The sequence below is a fragment of the Bidens hawaiensis genome, unplaced genomic scaffold (assembly GCF_021521415.1).
Source record: "Bidens hawaiensis isolate Kalapana, Puna unplaced genomic scaffold, B.hawaiensis_p1.1 tig00010126_1, whole genome shotgun sequence".
NCBI classification, from domain to species: Eukaryota; Viridiplantae; Streptophyta; class Magnoliopsida; order Asterales; family Asteraceae; genus Bidens; species Bidens hawaiensis.
In genome coordinates, this window is record NW_027491765.1 from 648891 (window position 1) to 674287 (window position 25397).

The window sequence follows — 25397 nt, forward strand, 5'->3', positions numbered from 1 at the left end:
CACTTATTTAGAAATGTGCATTTCTAACATGATATAGACTTAACATGAATTTTGATGGTTTGTTTGAGTCTTAAGAGATTGTTAGTTTAAATTCGAGCTCATTCATATATATATATATATATATATATATATATATGTGTATATATATATACATATATATATATATATAGGTCCATTTTAAACTAACGAGCCCATCTAACCAGCTTAATTTATGATTAAAAAAATTGTGTTTTATGTTCTAAATAAACCTAAAAGAGGAAATACAATCGCATTTTATAGTTTAAACATAATCATTTATATGTATTCTCTAAATATAATCATTTATACCTACTCATATAGAATTTAGTTTCAGTTTAAAATACTAATATTTTTATCATGTAAAAAGTACTAAATAAACTATAAGGATTTAGTCAAGAATTTGTAATTATTTATTAATCTAGTACATATTTAAGATTTTTGTTTTCATTTTAAATTACATATAGGTAAAAAGGGCCGTATGAAATAATATTGATAAATAAATAATTATTTTTCTTATGTTCTTTTAAAAAATATTAGTATTTTTTTAATACAAATGATTAAAATAGTTTTAAAAATATAAGTACGGTAATTAAATAAGATTATTAACTCAATGATTAATAATTGTATAATCAATTGAAGTTATTCAAATGGGATTAGGAGTGAGAAGATGACATTAATTGAGTAAAATACTAGTTTGGTAAATATTTCTCAACCAACATTTTTTTGGTAAATATCATTTTCATCAACACTTTTTTGAGAAAAAACTCGGTTTGGGTTAAATAGAAAGTGAAATTTGTCTTGGAAATATAATAAGTAATTGGACCGTTAAACACACTATCTCAATGGTTAAAAATAAGGCGTCGTTAAAATCATAAATAAAAAGAAGTTAAAAATGTCTAAAGGTAAAATAAATAAATAAAAACCCAAATTATAACTTCATCAATTTCTTATAAATTCACTTAACTTCTATGTTGCTTGCTATTATTATATTTTTTTTGAAAACTTATACCGTAAAATCTTGAAATTTATTATCGTTAATTTGAATATAACATTGCTAATTTCTTAAATCGTCGACATTTTAGATAAACGTTGATGCATTGTTTGTAAACTTGTTGATGTAGATGTGCTCTAATAAAAACCAAGTATTTTAATTCACTTAAATACCTATACTAGTAGGGGTAAGTAATGGGTCTCCACATGTTATTAGTTCAATGACACAAGAGCTAACTCTAATTGTTGACGAACACAACCTGATAAGTGATGCAATGTTAAATAATTAAAAACACAAACTGTTTAAACAATCAAGTGATAAATCAAACAAGATCAAATAACAAAACTCAATCATGTTCGTAATCATTAAAACTCATAGAATCTAATCAAAGTTAGTTTACACAAAACCATAGCCTAAAGCGAATACAATGGTTTTAGCCTGACATCAGTATTACGAAAGATTAGCTTATCTGATGAAAGGATGAAAACATGTGATGTGCTGACGAACCGAAGTTCTGGATGGTGTAAAATCGCCTAGGGCTTCTCTCCAATTGCTGGAATGAAGGATATCCAGAATGGGGGTTGAAAACTGATTATATTAAAGTTAGTTTTAATTTTCCCGTCTGATGTTGGTTCGTGTCGCTCGAACTGGTCCTGAGGTGGTCCTTCGCGTCGCGCGAAGAACAAATTAGTCGGGATTCTTTTTGGGTTGCTTCGCGTCATGCGAAGCAGCTCCTCCTGGTCTCTTCGTGTCTCGCGAAGGGGACGTTTAACAAGGATTTTTTTATTCTTGTTTTCTGCATAGAAAAGCGTGCCGATTAATTATGCTCTTCTAAGTCTTCGTTCCAAGTTCGTAAATCATCCCGATAAGCATCCTTAACGTCCGATAACCTGAAACACATAAACACGATTGAAGTACCAATGTTCACACAATATTTGAACTAAAACTAAACAATTAATATAATGAAACACGCTACTTTTACCCGACCATCACTTGCCGTGCTGTATATATTATTGTCTACCAATAAATCCTAATTTAATCCACAACTTCTATATTGTCACTAAAATTAACAAAGGCATATATATCATAACATGGAGAAATTTGTTTTTGTTAATTTGAGTATAATATTAATGTTAATTTGTACAAAACAACCTTTTAAATAAATCAAATCTTGAGACAATATTGTTGGTTAAATTAAATATGATTTGAGGATGTAATCCACATTTCTAATCTCGGATGCAAAACGATTGATGTAAACACATTTCACCAACAAATCCCTCAGTTTTTGCTCACCCTCTCATATTCCAAATGTTAAACTGATCATCATATCCTCCTCAGCTCCCGGCCCTCATCGGAAAACACCATTTCCGTCCACCACCACCGCCACTGCTGTCTCAACCTGCCATCTTGCACCCTTCGCATTCCGCTCCTCGGTCTATCATGCAGGAGGGGCGGGAGTATTCTTCCACCGGCAACGTCCATCCCAAACCCAACTCATCCGACGATGATGACGAGTACGAGGATCTCATTAACGACACATCTCATGACCACGAGCATAACGAAACCTATGTTATCCAAGTCCCTAAGGACCAAATCTATCGTGTCCCGCCTCCGGAGAACGCAATATTCGCCGAACAAAAGCGCACTGCCGTCCCACAAACCAAATCTATGTTTTCGGTAAATTGCATATTATTGTCTGCTCTAATATTGCTCCTAGTTATCGGTTTCATAACAGGGATTTGCTTAGCCGTTGCCGGTAAATCAGACCCCACTTTTCGCGTTCATAGCATGCATGTTGCTACAAAAGGCAAGGGCAATCGAAAGCAACACGAGTTCGACTTCACGTTAAGGTCCAAAAACGCCAACAATCACGCGGTTGTTTTATTTGAAAAGGGTGGCAAGACTTCATTATCGTATAGAGATTATAAACCTCTAGCCAAAGGCGAGTTTCCAACGTCTAAACAGGACACGGATAGTTCAGAGTACACGAAATTAAAGCTCGTTAGTGGTTCGGGGAAGACGTTACCTAAGGTGATACAGAAGAGCATGAATGGTACCTCTCACACGGCTATTAAACTGTTGTTAGGGTTTAACGTTCCATTGAGGTTCAAGGTTGGGGTGTTTCCGGTTAAGAGCAAAATGTTGTCGATCGCATGCAACGTTAAGGTTAAAAGGTTGATCAATCGGGTACGGATTTTGTCTCAAGACTGTGATTATTCAACTAGCTAGCTTAATCTAGGTATCCTACCAAACGTACGTATGATAGGTCTTGTGGTGGAAAGGGTTTGGTTTTGGCTTAAAATCATGTATCTTTTTATTCCCCTACTCATAACTCTAGTTAAGTTAGGATTGCATGCAAAAGAATGGTAAGAGCTTGTGTACTGTAATGTAAATTAGGGTTGCATGCAAAAGAATGTAAGAGTTTGTGTAATGAGTTCTCCATAGTGTTGCAAATTCAGTTTTTATATATCACTAGTTTCTATGGATAAACACATGCAATGCATTTTACAATTTGTTTGTCAATACAATTGCCAATACGGCCATACCTAGTTACACACAATACACAAACATATGATGTATATGCCTACATATGTATAAATTCAATTTTTAAGTGTGTAAATGATGGTGTACATGTGATGATTAATAATTTTAGTTAGGGTGTATACAAGAGACACTGTTATATATTTAACCCATAATTACATAACAATGCATCTATCATTTGTCAAATTGCAATATTGCATTGCGTCTGATAACCCCCCCCCCCCCCCCCCACCACCACACACACACACACCAAGCCGAGGAAGGGGAATGACCCGTAGTTTGGAGCGTACGTAAATATGTAAATTTATGCACTGATAATGGCTTGGTAAAGATGTTTGTGTCACAGCCTGTGCAGTTAATACGGAAAAATATCAGATATCGGTCAAGGAGCAATACATGATATATCGTTTTCCGCGGTGATATATCAGTTATATATATATATATATATATATATATATAACACATTAAAACATTCATAATATTAATACTTAATATTAACATCAAAACTTGAAAAGTGTCAATAATTAAGGTTCAAAACATGATCCAAATATCCAATCAATCTCAAAAGTGATAATAATTAAAGTTCAAAACATGATCTAAAAATCTAATCATAAGAAACGAAATCTTCCTCCGAGCCGACATCAACCAAGGATTCCAATTGTTCATCAAGATCTTCCACTTCAATTGTATCATCATCTGTATAGCGCTCTCTTTTGCTCCTAGTACCTACTCCAACTTCTTCATTTCCTCCCATTGGCTCTCGTGCATTCGACCAACGAAGACCATCTCCACCATCAACAAACTCTTGAAGCTCTTCCTCTGTTGGTATAACCTAATCATCATTTTCCTCTACGTCCTCAACAAAATAGGATCCAAAGATTTGTTGGATAGCAATGAACTAAAGCGCCTTTGTAACCTTTTGTTGTATTGGACGTATACAAAGTCATTAAGTTTTTTTGTGTATGACATTTCTTTTCTTTGTGTGTAACTGAACATAAATAAATAAAGAATAAAAAATTACTTAATGAAGTCAAGTATATAAGTTAAATCTAATATTAGTTATAAAAGTATATGGTAGAAAAAGTCTAAGAACTTACATTGTCAAATGCAATCCAATTGCGTTCATAACGTGAAACACTACAAGTTTGACTGAGTTAAAGAAACTCGCCTCGGTGTCATGCCTTGTAGCGAGTACTCAGGGAGTACTCGGCCTTGTAGACCTACTTTTACAATATTTGGTTCAAGTAATATCCAGCTAAAAGGTGAACAAAATTAAAATTAAATGATTATAATAATTGAATTTGAAAAACTAATAAATATAAAGTTCAATAATCAATACATGCATGCAACGGGTGATACATTTGGTCTGACCATCTTGTTTGAATCATACTCAAAGTTTTAGTGACAAGTCTTTCATCGTTCACATTTTTCTTGATTTGCTCCTTAGCTCTATTTATTGCATCATAGATGTAACCCATACTTGGCTTCTCTTCCGTATCAACCAATCTTACCACATCCACCAAAAGAGCTAGCACTTGACAAGCTAGGTGTATGTTGTCCCAAAATTCAGTTTTTGCAACTATTCGCTTGACTTTCTTTCCACCTGGCTTCTTTGAAAAGTCACTTTTCCTCCATTCTTGAGAAACAAACAATACTTGAATATGATGTCGATTCTCCTGGATACTCTGAGTGGTATAAAATTGGGTTGCAAACCTAGTTACACAAGCCCTATGTAGCTCTTTGTTTTTCATCAATTTTCTCATCAGATTGATAATCCTTCCATGGTTGTAAATGTAAACCACAATTGCTCTTGCATCAACAAGCGTACTCTTTATTAGGGGTGAGCAAAAAACGGTTCAGAACCGAGGAACCGGAACCGAACCGGTGCCTTAGAACCGCTAGTGTGTGTACCGGTTCGGTTCTCGGTTCTTAGAATTTGCATTAAACGTTTCCCGGTTCGGTTCCGGGTAAAACCGGCGGTTCTAGACTTGGAACCGAAAAACCGGAACATTCAAAACGTTTTAAATAAATTTACCAATCCCCATATTTTATAGAGTAACTTATGAACCGGCACCCATTCAATCAATTTTTAATTCAAATCTTCTTTTTTTACGTTCAAGAACTAGCAACCATGATCAATTTTGATTTAAGCTATTAAGGTAATTTAATATAAAATGATATGATCTTCCATTAATCTATCGTTGTTAATGATTTATTTAACCTCAACATTTAGGTTTTAATAACAAATGTTCATGTTGTAATCTAAATTAGTTTTACCTTGAAAGAAGACATACAATTGTATAAACTTGTTTTGCAATTTACAAAGTTTGCATAACTCATTTGATAAATAAATGATCGAACCGGTTCTAGCCAGAACCTCTTAGCGAGAACCGGCTTTAGTGGTTCTCGAACCGAACCGGTTTACTATAATAGGTTCCGGTTTCGGTTCTATTTTTCACTCATTTTCGGTTCCGGTTCCGGTTCGGTTCTCGCGGTTCTGAACCGTTGCACAGCCCTACTCTTTATCGTAGGTATTTTCTCACCAATATCTTGAATCATAAGGTCCACACAATGTGTTGCACAAGGAGTACGTCCAAAACATCTTAGGGTGTTGGTCTTCTAAAATTTTTCTAGCAGCTTTAAAGTTTGACCCGTTATCAGTAATGAACTATAAGAAATAACAAGAATTTAATTAATAAAAAGGACACAAAGTAAACATAGCAAATAATAGATTATGACATATTTAGAAAACTAGAAAAGTAAAACTACCTGCACAATATTCGCCTCCCCGACATCTTCTATCACATCATTTATCATCTCCACGATTAATTGAGCATTCTTCACATGCTCTGATGCATCAATTGATTTCAAATATACCGTTCCAAGGGGAAAATTGACTAAAAGTTTATCAAACATCTTCCTTTTCCATCCGTCCAAAAATCGGGCATAATGCTACACCCATATTGTTCCCAATGTGGCTGGAAAGAATCCACAAACTTTCTGGTTTCTTTTAGACGTCTCTCCAACAATGTGACACGCATATTATGATAAGATGGAGGTGGCATACCTAATATAAATCAATAAGTATAAAAATTAAATAATAATCAATTAATAAATAACAAATCTTGATCTCTTTTAAATACCTCTTCCATATTCTCCAATGGCATTGATCATAATGGGGAAGGATTCGTCCCGTACAACATTAAAGGGTAAATAAACCGAAGCCCAAAATGCAAATTTATCCCAAGCTTCAATCTTTAACTTCTCTTTTATTGGATTGTTTCTATCCAATGTACTTTGTTTTGTTTTTCCAAGACCAGTCTTTAATATGCTATCAATAGAACCTCGCATGTTGCTAGCACCCAAACATTTCTTTTTCCTTGAAGGATGATTTACTTCTTGTACATCATCTTCATCTTCCTCATCATCATCGGCAAGATTAACCGAGTTTTGTCTAAGAATCTCCATAATTCTTTTCTTTTCTAGTTGTATCCTTTCGTTTTCTTTAATTGATAACATGACTCTCTTTTGGATATCCGGAGTCACTTTCGAACAACCTTTGACTTGTCCTCCGGTATGAGTAAGATGTTGCGTTAGTCGTGTGATTCCTCCACTCATTGAGTGACCACAAAGTTCGCACCAGACGCACTGTCTTTTCAAAAAGGGATCTCTACACTCACCACATTCCCATGCCATATCTCTACTTAAAGATTTTGGGGCGGTGTTAGCATCAGATGACATTGTATTAGCGGGTGTAGATGCTTGTGAAGATGGAACTGGAGTTGTACCATCCATCATTATTAAATCTGTAAAGTGCAAAACGTGATGAACTTCATTAGTTTTTTCTAAATACTTTAATTGACTAATTAAGTATGGCAAAATCTAACACATCAGTAAATCTATTTATGGCTTTATGCTTCTGTTTATGCTTGTGTTAGTTAGTGAGTTAGTGTTACTGCATTATTAAACCTGTAAAACACTTATGTTTAACAATCTAACATATAACATAATTAATAAGTAATAAATAATCTAACATAACTTAAGTATCTATTTCAAGTTCACCATCTAAGTTCATATTTATGAAATTATAAAACATAAATGTACCAATTTAGAGGGCCGATTTGGTTTCTATGTGCCGGATTTTTGAGGCTTTTGGGTCGTCAACGTTGAATTAGGGGAATAGGGTTGTGTGGAATGAATTTTGGCTTGATGTTTTTGCCTTTCTGGTCGGCTGCTTTATGTGACTGTGTGACATCCAACCTAATTAATTAGGTGAGCTGGGTTGGGTCTTCATATTTAGGATTTTAGGGGTTAATAACTTAATATGATATATATGGGCTTTAAAAGCGTGCATAACAGGCCCAACCGATATAAACGGTGAGATGGCTGATGCACACAAAGTAAAATATCGCCGATATATCGGTACTTATCGGCGATAATATCGGCTCCAATATTAAAACTGATATTTTGGACCGATACGCTGCTGGGGCCGAGAACCGATATATCGGTGATATAGCACCGATATATCGCCGATATTGATAGCTTAGGTCACAGCCCCGATCCCTATACCCCGGGATGGGAGCCATGTAAATTGAGTGATGGTATCGGTGTTTATTAAAAGAAAATTTGCAGCGGAATATTTCATCAGGACCGTAGTTAGGAAAAATGATCAGTTATAAAAACGCCATGATTCTTATTTCATAAACTATGAATAAAACCCATTTTTATACAAACATAAGTTTTATAGGGATAAACCCTAATTTGCAAAACACGTTTCATTATTCTGGTGACAGACCACTTATTTAAGCTGAAAGCACGCATGCATCATTTCTTTGTCTCTAACAAGTCACCTGAAACATGTTTAAAAATATTTGATCAACAGAAAATACTGGTGAGAGCATTCACATGTAAATGACACATTTTACAGTTACAACATCAAGATGTTTTTACATCTGCATGCTTACAAATTACTGAAAGGTACTTGCCACTCGACTGTTTTAGTGACTGTGGTGATATTACTTATCGGCTAACACTTGTCCAATAAGTAACGTGTAATAGCCTAGTAGGCAAACATTGTATACAAAACCCTACAGTACAAGTAGTAATCATCCCGTAAATCTATAAAATCACTATAATGTACTTTAAAATCCTTTGAAATTATATTTGAAAGTATTTGGATTATCTGTCATAAGTTGAATATGTTTTAAAAATGATCATGACAGTATTAGAAAACCAGTTGTCTCACGCAAATGTGAGTTGTACAAAGACTCGAATGTATCACCTTGTAAGTTTATAATAAACGAACGCTTCTCGGTATTAAACACCTAGGTTAAACACAATGTAGCATATTTAAATTAGTATAAACCCAATAATTATAACGAAAATCACGAGATTAGAAACTTCACACGATGACACAATGTCTTACCTTGTAAAGGCAGAGCTTTTGAATTCGTGTATAAAAGTTTCTATCGATAGGAGAGGGTATCGTTACGACTACTCGGGGTATTATACCAACTTCTAAATATAAGAAAATTTGAGAGAGAGGGAGAGAGAAAATGTGGGACGAGAGAATGAAGCCCGGACCCAACCTATTTATTGTTGAAACCGGGTCAGTTTGCGTAGCATGAACCAACACCATCAATCACTTTGCGCTAATATAGGGTTGTCGAGTCAGCCCTAGCTATGCCACATGGCAGGAAATGTCTCACTGTTACGAAAGACAAAAGAGTTTCTGGATAATTATAAGACTTCGCGTAGCGCGAAAGAATATGAGTTCATTTCTTCGCATAGCGCGAAGGAACAAATTTTCAAAAACACTAAGGTGGTTCTCAAGTGCAGGGTGCGACATCAAAGCGCCACATTGCGCCCATCACACTTTGCCCGACGTGCACGCGCACGGCTCAGGCGCGATGATTGGTACGCAGATTTTGTTCCCTATTCGGAGAATTTCATCATTCTCTTTTTCAAGTAGATCAATGGTACCATTTCTTTTCTCATAAACCATTTTATTTTCTTCCATTGCTTATCTCTAAGCATTCTTCAGTTCATCAATTAAATTGATCTGAAAATCTAACCTTAGAGCTCGTACTCATTTAGGTTTTTTATGCTCTTTTTTACTTAATGCATCAGCTACTACATTATATTTACCTTCACGATACTGGATTTCACAATCATAATCGCTAAAATTTCCATCCAACGTCTTTGTCTCGTGTTGAGCTACTTTTGCCCAAAAATATATTTTAAACTTTTATGATAAGTGAATACAGTTAACTTACTGCCATAAAGATAATGTCTCCAGATCTTTAGGGAAAAATTATTGCTCCTAATTCCATGTCATGTGTTGTGTAGTTCTCTTCATGTATCTTTAGTTGTCTGGATGCGTAAGCAATAACTTTTTCACGTTGCATTAATCCCCAATCTTGATTTGGAAGCATCACAACAAACTGTAAAATATTTAGTTACTTCTGGTAATGCAAGTATCTGGGCATTTGTTAACTTTTGCTTCAAAGTTATAAAAGCCTTTTCTTGCTTGGGCCACCATTCAAACCTAACATTTTTACATGTTAACTTTGTTAACGGAACTGCTATTCGGGAATAATTTTGAATGAAGCGTCTATAATATCCTGCTAATCCTAAGAAATTTCGAATTTTTGTAGGAGTTTTAGGAATTTTCCATTTGGGGATAGCTTCAATCTTGACAAGATCCACATGAATACCTTCGTGGTTAATCAAGTGACCTAGGAATTGTACTTCTTGTAACCAAAATTTACACTTTGAGAACTTAGCATAAAGCTTCTCTTTTCTTAATAGTGTCAGTGTATGAAGATGTTTGGCATGATCATAACTAGTTTTGGAATAAATAAGTATATCGTCTATAAAAACGATTACAATTTATATTTATCAAGATACGGTTTACATATCCGATTCATCATATTCATAAATGCAGCTGTGGCATTGGTTAAATGATGGTTGGTATGTTTGTATAGATTTTAGTTCATCTATTTTCTAGTTTTAATCATTTATTGTGTGAACTTCTATCCTTCATACGTGTATATTGCATTTCATGGCACAAGTGTTTAAAGTAGTTAATTTGGACCTGTTGAGGCACAGGATGAAGACCCGGGAAGACTTGAATGTGAAACGAGGCATGAGACATTTTTCTGTTGATGAAGACTCCCATCGTGATACGAGATGGGATTAAAATATTGTTCATCTGACATTGGTCCATTGCGATAGGTGATGGACTCCAAAAATCCCCATTGCGTACCGCGCGCGGGTGGAAAAAGCGGGTGTCACACCCCGACCAAAGGCGACGGAACATGCCGGGGTGCAACAGATTGCTTAATAACACAAGACACTATTAAAGTGACAATATTTAAGCAACTCATTAATTTCATTCAATCACCAAAATAATGCATCTTGTTCATACAAATAAACACCGAATACAAGAAATAAATGTTAGAAAATTAAACAAAATACTCAAGAATATTGCAAGAAATTAGTCTCCATCATTTCCCCATAAAAATAGATATCAACGACTATTGACAGCATGTATACTGTACCGTTGGGATACAATCAAGTGATTGTACATTCCTTTTTTATTTATGTTTCCTTGTTAAAAGTTAAACCCTTGTTTATTTTAAAGTCAATATATTGTACTTTTGTATCTTTACAAAATACACAGTGAATAATAATCAAGAATTCCCCTGTACCATTTTGAATTATGGTATCAAAGCAATGTTATAGGTCCTAGGATCTTACTGCTCATCATCTACCTCTTGATTATTCAAACATCACAGCAGCAAGCTACCATGTCCGACACAGATGGTACCTCGAACCATGATAACCTTTCCATTCAAATAGTCAATCTTCTCAAGAATGGCCTCAATTCTCAAACCCAAAACCCCAAACAAAATCTTTCTGATAACCTTAAAATTAGCCTGAAACTAAATAGCCATAACTACGCCTTGTGGGCTCGGATGATACGAGTCGCCATAGGCGGGAAATCAAAACTTTAATTGAACCATTTGACCACAGATCCACCCGAACCAACTGATGATAAATATGACCAGTGGGAACAAGACGATCTTGTCTTGTTCTTGTGGCTTATTCAAAATATTGAACCCGCCATTGCTAGTAATTTAACCGAGTACCTTACAGCAAGATCGTTGTGGGATGCTCTAGTTGTTACCTACAGCAGCGGCAAAGACAAGCTCCAAACATTCGATCTCCATGTTAAAGCCAATGAATTCAAACAAAATGGTATGCCTTTAGAAGATTTTTGGATTGTAATGCGGGGGATATGGGGAGAAATCGATAGGCGTGACCCCAATCCAATGAAGTGTGCCACTGAGATCACAACATATAACAAAATCAGAGATGAACAAAATTTGTTTCAGTTCTTGAATGCTCTAGATCGTAAGTACGATCCAATTAAAAGAGAAATCCTAAGATGGGATCCTCTTCCTTCAGCCGAAGGAGCATATGCAGCAGTAAGAAAAGAGAGTGTTCATCAAAACATTTTAGGAGGAATCTCAAGTGAAACACAAGGGGTGGCATCTGGTCTGATTGCATATAAACAGAACAACACCAAAGGATTAGGGCTAGCAACAAAGGGGCATCACAGGTCAGAACATGGGTGGAAGCCTATTGGGTCATCATCCTAGGTTGATAAGTCATAATTGAAGTGCAGTCATTGCGGGATGACAAAACACACAAAAGAGCAATGCTTTAAGCTCGTTGGATTCCCCGAGTGGTGGAACGATGGCCACAAAATGGGAGATAAAGACAAGGAAAAGGCGGCGGGCGCTATGGACAACTCGAAGGCTACCTACACCGGTGGCGACCAACGCTCTAATGGAGACAGAAGTGGCTCCTTTGGTGGAATGGCATCAACTATAGAAGAAGCTGCCGATCAGATTGATTGCAACAGAGGTAACGGGTTTGAGAGTTTTTTCTCAAACCCATGTATTTGTAACCCTAGTTTCATAAACCCCATTGTTAGAAAATTGCTTGATTACCCCCCTGAAAAAGCCATTAATAATTAACACAAAAAACATGTTATGTTCGATAAACCTTTTAAAAAATCAGACCCTTTCAACAATAATTTAGAAGAATCCGTTTTTTCTGATACGGGCAAAAAGTTTACGGATTTTCCCTCTGAATCCCATAGATATAACGATATTTACAAAAAGATTGAAAATAAAACCATGGGAGAAGTTAATATGGCCGGAAAATGTGAAAATTTAAATAAATCATGGATTTTTGACTGTGGTGCAACTGACACCATGACTTTTGAACTATCTGACATTATTTCAAATTATAAACCTAAAATTAGCTACATAAAAACCGCCAATGGGGGAATAATTCCTGTAAAGGAAGGGGGGACTATTGAAATATCGCCAACTTTAAAACTGTCAAACTGTCTTTACATTCCTTCATTGTCACATAAATTGTTGTCCAACAGTCACGTGACAAAAGAACTAAATTGCACAGTTTTAATGAACCCCACCTTCTGTATCTTACAGGATATCAGGATGGGAGCGATTATTGGGCGTGGCACTGAACGTCAAGGATTATACTATGCGTAAGAAGTGACTCAACATGGTACTGTGTTTTTGGCTCATGGAACTACAGATAGAGAAGCCTGGTTATGGCATAGGAGATTGGGACATCCATCTATTAGTTATTTGCATATTTTATTTCCAAAACTTTTTCTAGTCAACAAAACATTAAGTTGTGAAACTTGTGTCTTGGCTAAAAGCCATAGACATACTTTTAAACCAAATAACACAAAAGTGAGTTTACCTTTTTCACTTATTCATTCAGAGGTATAGGGTCCGACAAAAATTAGTGGAGGACAATACTTTCGTTATTTTATCCTCTTTGTCGATGATTGTACTCGCATGACATGGACTTATTTTCTAAAACAGAAAAGTGAAGTTTTTGATAAATTTATAATGTTTTATGCCATGATACAAACACAATTTAAAACTGATATTCAAGTTATTCGATCCGATAATGGTGGGGAATACATAAATGATCCAATGAAATTTTTTTGTCAAACAAAAGGAATAATTCATCAAACATCTTGCTCTTATACCCCTGAACAAAACGGCAACGCAAAAATCGTATCCTCTAAGAAATAAGACGATCCCTCCTGGTTGAATCCAGAGTTCCAAAGTATTTTTGGCCCGAAGCTCTTGCTACTACCACATATCTCATCAATCGACTACCAGAAAAAGCTCTTGACCTAAAAACACCACTTCAAGCTCTTTCAGATTTTACCAAACTTCCTCCCGCCCTCGCATTACAACCATGAATATTTGGGTGCTCCGTCTTTGTCCACATACCCCAAACCAATCGAAACTGTAACACCCCAACCTGGAACAGGCCGACGTGTCACTATTACAGATATCATAACAAAATTCGAATAAGCCTAAGTCAAATTATATTTACTCAAATAACCGAAAATGAATAGTTTTTAAAAAGCTTGAACTTCATTATTCTCTCTCATCACTAATTTCCCCGAGTCCCGAATTACCTGAAAACAAAATAAGAAAAACAAAACAAGAAAATACGGTTGAGTCAAAAATTTGCCCAGTAACGGAAAGAACAATAGTACAGGTAAGGACAGACGTAAGAAAATAAATATACGGACTTTAATTTAAACTCGAAACCAACCTTTTTACTGAAACATATACTTAATAAAATTCGGAGGTATGATCCGACACTTGGCCAGAACATAATCAAACGCATACGGAAACATATCATAACATATACACACATCAAACCACTTGATTACACATATAAAAAAAACTCAAAGTCACGTGAAACGGAAGCACCCACGAGCCAAAACAGAACAGACTGGTACACAGCTAGCTAGTCAATGCACCTATGAGACGGTGAGCGTGGCGTACACCCGTTATTCCATATCCACACAACAAACGCAAACTCAGAGCTAAGATCGATCTATACGCCTCTAGGGGCCAAAGTGCTACGTAAGCACTAGCTAGAGACGCCACAACTTTTATTACGCAGTGTCACGATAAGTGCATGCCGTTGACGCCCATACGACATTATTTCAGACATGCTCGGGTGACAGAGTACAAAAGCTAATTTCATATAACGAAACATATTTAAAACCGGAACATGCAATAAAGAGTACAAAATAAATAATGTATTGCATACTACGAAAATATATTATATAAATAACTAAACTCAAAATATAACTGACGCGTAACGAAAATCCGTACTACAAAGTAACGGAATATAATTAATACTACGAGTGAAAGAAACCAGAAACCGTACCTTAATAGTCGATGAGTAAGCAAATAAAGCCGAGTCGCGTTATGTTGTACTAATACCTACATTTTATTTATTTCAAAAGATTTGCTTAGATGTGTTAACTTGTTTAGTTCACTAGTTGACCTGTGTTCTGGCGATAGAGACTTTTATACTTTTACATCTCTCTTTTCGTTCAGTTAGAATTCTCAAAATACCATTTATTTTGTTTACATGAAATTATTTGTGGTTTAACTTATGTTCCTTCAACAAAACAGATTTCCCGGTTTTTAATTAGTTTGAAAGCTACTCATAACTTTATTATTATTATTATTATTATTATTATATAAACACATGCATATCACTTACGTATACAAGAAACATGACTATCTTTTGATTCTTTAATTACACATTCTAAATCATGTAAATATAATAAACATCTAAATCATGTAAATATAATAAACGAACCAGATTATCGATGTTATTAGTTTGTGTATTTTCTTTATAACAAAGTTTTGAAATTCGCTTTAGTCGCCGGAACAAACTAACGGTTATAGACACTATAACCGTACAAGTATTCGTAATCGGATTGTTAACAGTTACCTCAAAAGCCAGACCAAAACGTACGTATCAGAAAGCGAGGGCGGAGGAAGTAACCGGACGCGTGACGGTGGCTGCGTATTTAACCGAATGAGTTGCCACTTTGTCACGTAAATATGATATCAAAAGAATGAAATTGACTCGGGTTGGTACTTGTCTCTTACTAAATTGGGGAGATCGATGGCAGCGGCGGTGTATTCCCGGAAGTTTGCAGAACGGTGGTGGTGCACGGTAATTGACGGTGGTGACGATCGTCGGGATTTTAACCGAACGTCGTAAAACTAATATGACGAAACAAATCAGATTGCTAGGAGGTCAGAGGCTACATACCATAGGTCCGTGGTGGTTAACTACGGTGGCGACAACAAGCAACGAAGAGGGTAGCGGAGATCGCCGTCTTCCGGCAACGAGTTATAGGGAGGTGGTAATGGCGTAATGGATAAACACGATGCGGAGTTTGTGATAAAGAATATATAGTTAAACGAATCATACACCTCAAGTTATTCTTTTGTTAATAGGATTAGGCTTTTTTTTTTTTTTTGAATTTCAAATAAAGAACTTTTTGCCGGAAAAATTGTCGTGGAAGATGCAGTGGTTTTCAAATGTAGTTTTGGGTATTTGGCAAAACTGGTCCTTCTACTTTGTTTCATAATTAATTTAATATTTACAAAACAACCTTTATGTTTAGTATTTAATTTAACTAACCCTTAAACTCACTTTTATCATTATCTAAAATGTTTGACTATATATATATATATATATATATATATATATATATATATGTTTAAGTTCAAGAAAGAAGTCAAGTTATTGCAAGAAATAAGAGAAATCAATCTAGCCAATCATATTTTTTCTTTTCTTTTTCTATTTTAATTAAATATGGGGGTAGAATGGTAAAACTTACTAAGTTGTTTATAAGGAAACTATTAATGCTATTTTTAGATATTTTAATATGTTTAAATAAATATTTTATTCATAAAACAAAATTAAGAAACCGTTAGCATACTGACATTATTTGATTACATATCCTAAATCTTTAAAACAAAATTATACATATTATCCCTTTGTTATTTAATTTCTTTTGTTATTTTAATTTTAAAAACAAATCATGTAACATTATAATTTCCCATTACCATTTATTTTAATTTTAAACATGATTTTTTCACATAAATTAGTTAGACTGATGAACTATTTTCATATAAGATAACATTCGGATCATTCTTTATAAATTTCATTATGTTAATTAATTAGGTTAAAAAATATAAAGATTTTTTACTAGTATTCACCTACACATAACACATATTCGCCTAAATAAATTGTTAGTTCATTTTATTTTCACTTACACGTAACTAATATTCACCTACACATAACTCATATTCGCCTAAACAAATTGTTAGTTCATTTTATTTTCACTTACACGTAACTAATATTTATTTACACATAACTCATATTTGCCTAAACAAATTGCTAGTTCAATTTATTTTCACCTGCACATAACTCATATTAACCTACACATACAAGAATGAATTAATTATTTGGAATTCATGTAGATGATTATTTATTATGTTACTTGTGTAGGTGAGTTTATTACCATTCACCTACACAGGGCAATAACCCTACACAATGAAATAATCCTACACTTCAGTATTGAAATAATCCTTACAAATTCCTACACATGCAAAAAAAAAATGCACTTTATATAAAGTTGGATAATAGGCCTAGTTTTTTAGAAAAAAAGAAAAAATACATCTTGCCTTTCTTCACAATACTTTGTAAACAATTGACATGGTTTTGGAAACTCTACTTGTATATTAATTTGTTTGGAGTAAGATAATTGCTAAAAAAAGAATCTATTTAATTGGATTATAGAAACTGACTTCAAAATGAATTCTATAAAAATATGTTGTCCATTATACCCTTCCATTTAAAAACCTTCTATAGTTTTTTTTTCTTATTTATTACAAGTTTGCCATCATAAATATATGCCATTGATTAGACAAATCAATGGCTCAGATTGATTTCTCACATTTCTCGCATTAAAACGACTTCTCTCCTGAATCATCTCCTAAATATATATATATATATATTAACGTTCCATCTGCTTAACGAGATATTAACACTTCTAATAAGTGACCACAAATATTCGATGGTTATTACTTTATTATTTTATTGTTTCGATTTTCGTATATTACAGAAACAAACTTGACCCATGTGCTGAAAAATGTGTATTTGTAGGCTATGGTGTCAACCAAAAAGGTTACCGGTGCTATAGTCCAACATGTTGGGCCTAGTTTATATGGTTTGTACTTAGTCTAAGTATATTTAGGCTTAACTTGTATATGGGCTTGGGCTAATATGTAAGCCGAGAACTACTTAGAGTTCTTAGCGGGCTTTTGGTGTGTATGGGCTTAGTTGTTTTGGTTTCTCTATATATAGTTGATGTCATGTATAGGGAAAAAGGTTGTTCATTCACTTGTTGTGACACCCTCAATTTAGATACAACTTTATTACAATATTTTATTGCGGAAAATGCGGTCCCAGAAGTCTTTTTTTTTGTTTCCAGTTACATAAAACCAAATTAAATCGAAGACAGTACATATTTTAAAACTTGTTCATAACTATTTATCAAAAATTAGCAATTTGCACTTTAGATGTGTAGTGGTGTCCAAGTCCGAGCACTTGATCTTCGACTTTCCGGTTCCATTATGGGCTTCACCTAAAGCAATCCAACACCACATATTAGTTATACCAATATATAAATATTATATACTAATAAGACATTAAACCCGGGGTAACATTAGTCAAAACATTGAATCCAAACCAGGTCCAGCTTGTCTACGCCGGCTACTGTTATGCAACTCCAAAGATTCAATTTATCGTTTATTATAACTCGCCCGATTGATCCCGAGCTTCTCATACCTGTTTCTAATCAACATGATCATAACCCATCATCATAATCACAACCCACTGAAATTTATCTTAATGTGATTTCACGTCTCAACTAAATTTCAACCTAGAAATGGTTACAACTTATCAGCTTATTATTTACAACAACTTAACGAATTATTTCTCTAATTAAATTATGCTACTAACTTTATATTCACCGACGGGTCAAAACGTCATCTAATCTTGCTACTTTATTATTATAATCAACAAGAGGGTCCGAAATCCAAATCAAACCATACTACACAATGCGGATATTATTTATATTCTAGACACGAGTCATTCTCACTTAAACATTTGGTAGGGTAACTTCAAATTGTAATGGGTTAAAACAACCCGTAAACACTATGTATAGTCAAAGAATCAACTTGCAATTTAAATGGTCAAGGTAGCCATTATCCATTTAATAACTTGTAATAAATCAAAACATACTAATAAGACTTATAACTTTTTAAACTAGATGTAAGATAACCTTACCTTTGCCCATAGAAACTTGATTACTTCTTCACCAACTCGTCTCGTTAAACTCCAAGCTTTAGCATACCTAGCTTGTTGGAAAATCAACATATAATCATTAGGATACATAATGCAACTCTTGAATTCCAATATTAGTATCCTATCAAAAACAGCCTCGGATGCATATTCATTTATCCATAAGATATGGTCATACTCAATATACATACATATATGTACTCGTCTGGCCCGTTTTGTACAAAACTGATATTTGAGTTATTTTCGTAATTCGTACTCAAACACACTTCAATAGGTACAATAAACCAATAGAAACCATTATACCAAACTTAACTCAAAGGTAATACAAATAAATGACACCGAGAAGTATTAATTAAAAGTTTATTTTTGTCCAGCTACGATCTGCGCAGCAGTGTTTACTGACTGATTTGACCCACTAAATGACCATGCTTTTCTTTGTTTCAAAATTCTGCGGAAACTAGACTCATCAAGGTTTCCAACCCAAAAAGAATCACCTTAATCGGACACTTGGTTGATTTTATACGATTTTCCGAAAACAGCCCAAAATCTGGACAGAAGCTGAAAATTCAGCAAGCGAGTTATTTTCCATTTCGACCAAAAAATGCATTGGCAACCCCGTTTTCATGGTTTTAATCCAAGTTAAACAATTAAAACGTATTAGACACATAAGGGTGAATGTAGGATCTTCTAAAGTAAACTTAAAACTAACAAATATCACACAATATGAATAAAGTTATTCACTTAGGCATTTTATCAAACACCTAGTGAGCATCAAACTTGTCTAACATGATTATCACCATCAATTCGAAAGGTTTCCTTTACAATTCATAATAGCGAGCTATAATCCTTATAGTTTCAAGAAAATGGTGTATTGCAACCAATATAACTTTACATTCTTCAATATTTGCAAACCTTAGGTTATAGGAATTACATACCTTGTCTTCTATTGTGCTTGTAACTCAATAGACACGTTATTTGCTGTTTAATTAATCATTGAAGGCTGGAATTTGAGGAAGAATAGCAACAATTCCTCTATGCATCTCTTATTGGCATCAAACCTATCTACCACCATCGTTGTGTTTGTACGACCATGGTTTTAATAAAAACCAGGCACTGCCCCTTTCTAGACTCAATGAAGTTACAAAGTAAGTCATTAAACTTATCCATTTTATAATTATTGGTCAAAACCTCTAGTTTAGTCTTTTAACTATTTTCACCCAAAGGTGTAAGTTTTCCAACTTCAAAACATTTAACTCACTTAAGTCCATATTAAACAACAATTAATAAACATACAATTATTTTCATATCATACTTATAAAAGTATTAAAAATTTGGGTCGTTACACTTGTTTTGAGTATTGTATTGTAAGTGCTTATGCACCCGACGTATCTTAATATACGTATGTTCTGAAGCAACCTCGTGTTACTTCCTTGTGTTTACTCGTGTTCTTGAATCACCAAGTATCGGTATTCCGCACCTATACTTGTTATATTGATATCATAATTGCAGTGATCCAGATTTGGGACTTACAATTGGTATCAGAGCCTTAGACCTATTCAGGCTCGTTATTGTGATATCAACGGATTCAAGATATCTAGATTTGGTAGTGTTTGTGACTTCCGGCAACTCTCTGATCGGAGAAGAAGTTTAAATTTTTTTGGAAAGGATTGTTATTGTTTTGGAAACAAATCAAACAATTATTTTCGGGGGTTTGTTACAAATCTGTTAAAAACCTGTGCTCTCGGCAACTGGCGTTCTCGGCCAAGAAAATTCTCGGCTGCTGGCAGTTTTTGGTCAAGATTGGTCAGTTTTTGGTAGTTCTCAGTCAAGACTGGTCTAACTTGGTGTTCTCGGTCAAAAACTGGTCAACTCCTGGGTTCTCAGTCAATAATCAGTCAAACCTGGAGTTTTCGGTCAACTCTTGGTCAAAACTTGAATTCTTGGTCACAATTTGGTATATTTGGTGGTTCTCAATCAGCCTGTTTGGACTTGTTCACAGCCCAGTTAACTGTTTGGGCCTGTTCTACTTGGACTTGGATTTTTAACTTGGACCTAAGTGATAATTGGATTTAAAAAAAAATCTTTAATTTAAATTAAAATAGCCCTGTTAACAAATGGTAGCAATTCAACCAACTCATCGCTTCATCAAGAACTTGATTCCATCATGGGCACTGCTACTCGTATACCTCGTCTCTTGTCACATGAGGGGTCCAGTGAATGGAAATTTCGTTTTGAACATTACGCCAAGATGAAAGATTCCAAAATTTGGAAAAGCATTGTGAGGGGACCTCAAAGGATCACCTATCAAAGGGATGGTTCTAACAAAGTTCTTGTGAAACCAATTGTACAGTATGACGATGATGACTTTGCTAAAGTTGAGGAAGATGAGAGAGATCTTTCCACCCTAACCATGGCACTCTCACCTGAGATTGCCCTTCAGTTTAGAGAACTTCAATCTGCTAAAGAGTTGTGGGCTGCACTGATAGAAGTTTATGAAGGAAAGGAAGATATGAAGAGAAGTCGCCAAGATCTGCTGCGACAAAAGTTCAATATGTTTAATCATGTTTTGGGAGAGATGTTGGAATCCCAACTTCAAAGATTCATATCTCTTGTGACTGAAATGAGAACAACAGGGATTTATCTGCAAACTTCAGAAATAAACAACAAGTTGGTGAACTCCTTGCCGAAAAGTTGGGACATGAATGTTGCGGTTATCAAAAAGACTAAAGGATGGGTATGACTGAAATGATGGCCACTATTAAAGCCTGTGATATAGATGATAAACAGCGGGCAATAAATCATGTTAGTTCTTACAATGCTGCTAGATACAATGTTGCTTCCAACAGTGCTCTTATGTCTCAAGATAGTTTCTCACTGTTCAAGCCTACTCAACAACCACCCCAGGGAAACTTCCAGATGTTCTCATCCACTCTAGGTCAATCATCATCATCCAACTCACCCAAACCAGCTCTAGTGTTCTTCACCAAGTCTGGACAGTCTTCAAATGACACTGGTAAAACTACTCACTCTCACAGTCAGAACTTTAGCCAGATTCCCACCATACCAAAGGAGACTCAAGAGAATATAGCTCTAATGGCAGGATTCATGAATTGTTATCATGCATTTCTGGCTGGAGACTTGGTTCAACCTGTGGTTGCTGCTGAACTATATTAGATTCATCCTGATGATGTTGAAGAAATGGACATCTCGTGGCAAATTGCCACGGCAATTTTTCGTGCAAAGAAGTTTACTAAGAGGACGGGTAGGAATAATTGGAACATGCCTAATAATCAAAATGTGGGTTTTAACAAAGACACTCTCAGGTGCTATAACTGTCACGAGCCAGGTCATTTTGCTCGTGAATGTACTAACCCAGCTAAGGATGGAAATACGGAAAGGGCATTGATTCCAGTTGGAAATGCCCGAGGTGAGGCTGCAGGTAGTTCAGGTAATGGTGAAAGAAGTATGGTTGCTCAACAGTTTTCTTGGGAAGGTCAGATGGCTGCGCTTAACATTGGAAATCAGACTGCAAATTTCGCAAATGTTGAAGACACTGGAGAAGAAAATGCTGCTGAGGAGAAGGTCAAGGAGCTTCAGTTTGCGTATATGGCGTTCACTTCTCCAGATTCATCTGAGCTTCGTTTTCCACCATGTTCTTTAAATTGTGGTGAAAAAATAGAAATGTATAAGCTTCATAACGATAGTCTAAGTAGAGATATGGAAAGAATAAAATCAGAAAATTTCAAACTTAAGAAAAATGAAAAGGGTTTTTTAGACAAAATAGAAGCACAAAAGGACATTTCTAAGCTTAAATATGATTTTAGCATAAAAAGTTGTCACCACCTAGATACCAAACAAGAAATTGCTGAGTTAACTGCTGAACTGGAAGCTTCCAAGTTAGAAATCTTAAATCTAACTAGTAAGTTTGAAAAGGCTGAACTTGACTTTAAAAAATTAGATGGTTCCAGTAATGTAGTTAACTCAATGATTGAGAACCAATTATGGTGGAAAGAAAATGAAGGTGAGGGAATATGATACAGTCAAGTTCCCCCACCTTACAATCATAATTATGTCCCTACACCTGTCACCAAAGAACATAAAGAAAAGATAAAGGACATGAAGTATGGTAAACAAGACAAAGGTGATGGGACCAGTTCTGCAAATGTTGGTCCGTCCACTTCAAATATGAACGATTCTAATGTATCTATCTCATGTGCAGAAAAAGTAATTGTGAAAGAGTGGACTGATGAGGATGACGACCCTAGTTTTGAATTTGATAATAACTTTGTTTCTGATGTTTCTTTAAAACTTTCTGTTTTCAATTCTGTTATTCCGACTATTTGTGTGGGCTCTGTTTTAGAGAGCAAGGATTCTTGTGTGGTTGATTCGGTTGAATTTTTGAACTCTAATAATGCACTTTCTAATAAAACTAAAAATTCAAAAACATCTAAGAAATACGTAGCACCTAAACTTGTCAAAGAGGGATGCTCTAATGACAAACAAGGTGATAAGGTCAGAATGAGAACAGGAGTTCTCGCAAATTTAAGGAGACTGGTCCACACAACCAGTCCAGACAAGGACTTGCCCAAAATGACTTTTTCATAAAACGTCAAACTTGTTTTAAATGTGGCACTCCCGGTCATATTTCCAGAAATTGTCCACATCGTCCGTACGTTCCCTACTATGGATTTTATCAAAGGAATATTCCTTTGACGATGATTGGAATCGAAACAAATCTGGCAGGTTTAGTCCTCATCAGACCAAACCTAACTTGTCTAAAAGAAATGTCAGAAAAGGTGTTTCAAGTTCAAATTTTAATATGATCACTAAGACTAGACCAGAATAGGAGAAAAAGGCTGATTCGTCTCCTTCCACATCCAAAACACCAGAGGTTACAACAACCATTCGTACCTATAATTCCAAATCATCCAGACATAGGTGGTTGCCTAAATCTCCGGCGAAAGTTTCTACAAATTCCATGTTTGACGATCAAAAGGGCATGTCATGGCAATTCGTGACAACTGTAGATGAATCAGGGTCACCCAGTGTAAGTATGGACTGGGTACCAAAAACTAACTAATCCCACGTTTTGTGCAGGGACAACTATGGAGGAATATCATCAGACCTTGGTATGTTGATAGTGACTGTTCCAGGCACATGACAAGGGACATTACCCAGCTACACGACATTCAAACATTTAACGGTGGGTGTGTGTCTTTTGCGGGAGGAGAGAAAGGAAAGATCACTCAGAAGGGTACTGTAAGTAACGGTGTTCTAAAGTTTGAAAATGTTAATTTTGTTCCAGAGTTGAAGCACCGTCTTTTGAGAGTGTCACAAATCTGTGACAAAGATTTTTCAACTCACTTTACTAAGAAAGAGTGTCTGATTTTGAAACCTGGTATAATTATACCAGAAGACTGGATTCTTGTTCGATCACAACGAAAAGATAATGCTTATGTGATCGACATGAACAAAAATGTCCCTGACGAAATAACTTGATTGTTTTCAAAAGTGTCAGAACATAATGCAATGCTTTGGCATCGTCGGCTTGGTCATGCTAATACTAAAAATCTGAATCGTCTTGCTAAAAATAATTTGGTGCGTGGTTTACCAATCAAGGATTTTGTGACTGTTGAAAAATATGTGGCTTGTGCTTTGGGTAAACATCATCGAAAATCTCACAAGCCAAAGTTGATTAATACCATTTCGTCAGTTTTTCAATTACTTCATATGGACCTTTTCAGGCCTGTTCATGTTTTGAGTTTATATCGTAGCTCTTATTGTATTGTTATTACTGATGATTACTCACGTTTTACATGGGTATTTTTCTTGTCAAATAAGAGTGAAACTGTAGATCTGATCAAGAAGTTTGTTGTGCTCATGGAGAATCAGCTGAACCTAAAGCTGAAGGGAATCCGTTGTGACAATGGAACGGAATTCAAGAATGCAACTTTGAATCACTTTTGTTCAGAAAAGGGGGTACTTCGTCAGTACAACGCTCCACGGACGCCTCAATAAAATGGTGTAGCTGAAAGAAGAAACAGAACTCTTATCGAGGCAGCAAGAACGATGTTGTGCGACTCTAAACTGCCACTGTTTTTCTGGCCAGAAGCTATTAATACGGCCTGTTATGTTCAAAATCAGGTGATAATCAACAAGTCCAAGATGAAGACCCCGTATGAGATTGTTTATGGTCATAAACCCACTGTCGAACATTTCAAAGCTTTTGGGTGTCTGTGTACTTTACTGAATCTTGAAATTACTCCAGAGTTTGAGGCCGCAGCTGATGAGTGTTACTTTGTTGGGTATGCGGGAAATACAGCTTACAGAGTCTACAACAAGTCAACCAAGCAGATTCTCGAGTCTTATGAAGTTCGTTGGTTAGAAGAAAATGAGACTGACGCTCGTGTTGGTCCCGATTGGTTATTTGACTACAATGATCTTTTCAAACCATTCAACTTGTTTCCAGTCATCAATACAGAACCTTTATGTGGTCCCACAGTGGAAGCTGCAAAGGAAAATCCACAGA

At 35.3% G+C, this 25397-nt stretch overlaps 2 protein-coding genes across 2 annotated transcripts; both read left to right on the plus strand.

The window, feature by feature from the left end:
* Nucleotides 1-2026: 2026 nt before the first annotated feature.
* LOC143534284 (NDR1/HIN1-like protein 13) lies at nt 2027-3548 on the plus strand. Its single transcript, XM_077028803.1, has one exon. The coding sequence runs from the start codon at nt 2450-2452 to the stop codon at nt 3236-3238; it is 789 nt and encodes a 262-aa protein (XP_076884918.1). The 5' UTR covers nt 2027-2449; the 3' UTR covers nt 3239-3548.
* Nucleotides 3549-11361: 7813 nt separating this feature from the next.
* On the plus strand, nt 11362-12216 carry LOC143534290 (uncharacterized). Its single transcript, XM_077028808.1, has 2 exons — nt 11362-11377; nt 11588-12216. The coding sequence occupies exons 1-2, from the start codon at nt 11362-11364 to the stop codon at nt 12214-12216; spliced, it is 645 nt and encodes a 214-aa protein (XP_076884923.1).
* The last annotated feature ends 13181 nt before the right edge of the window (nt 12217-25397 follow it).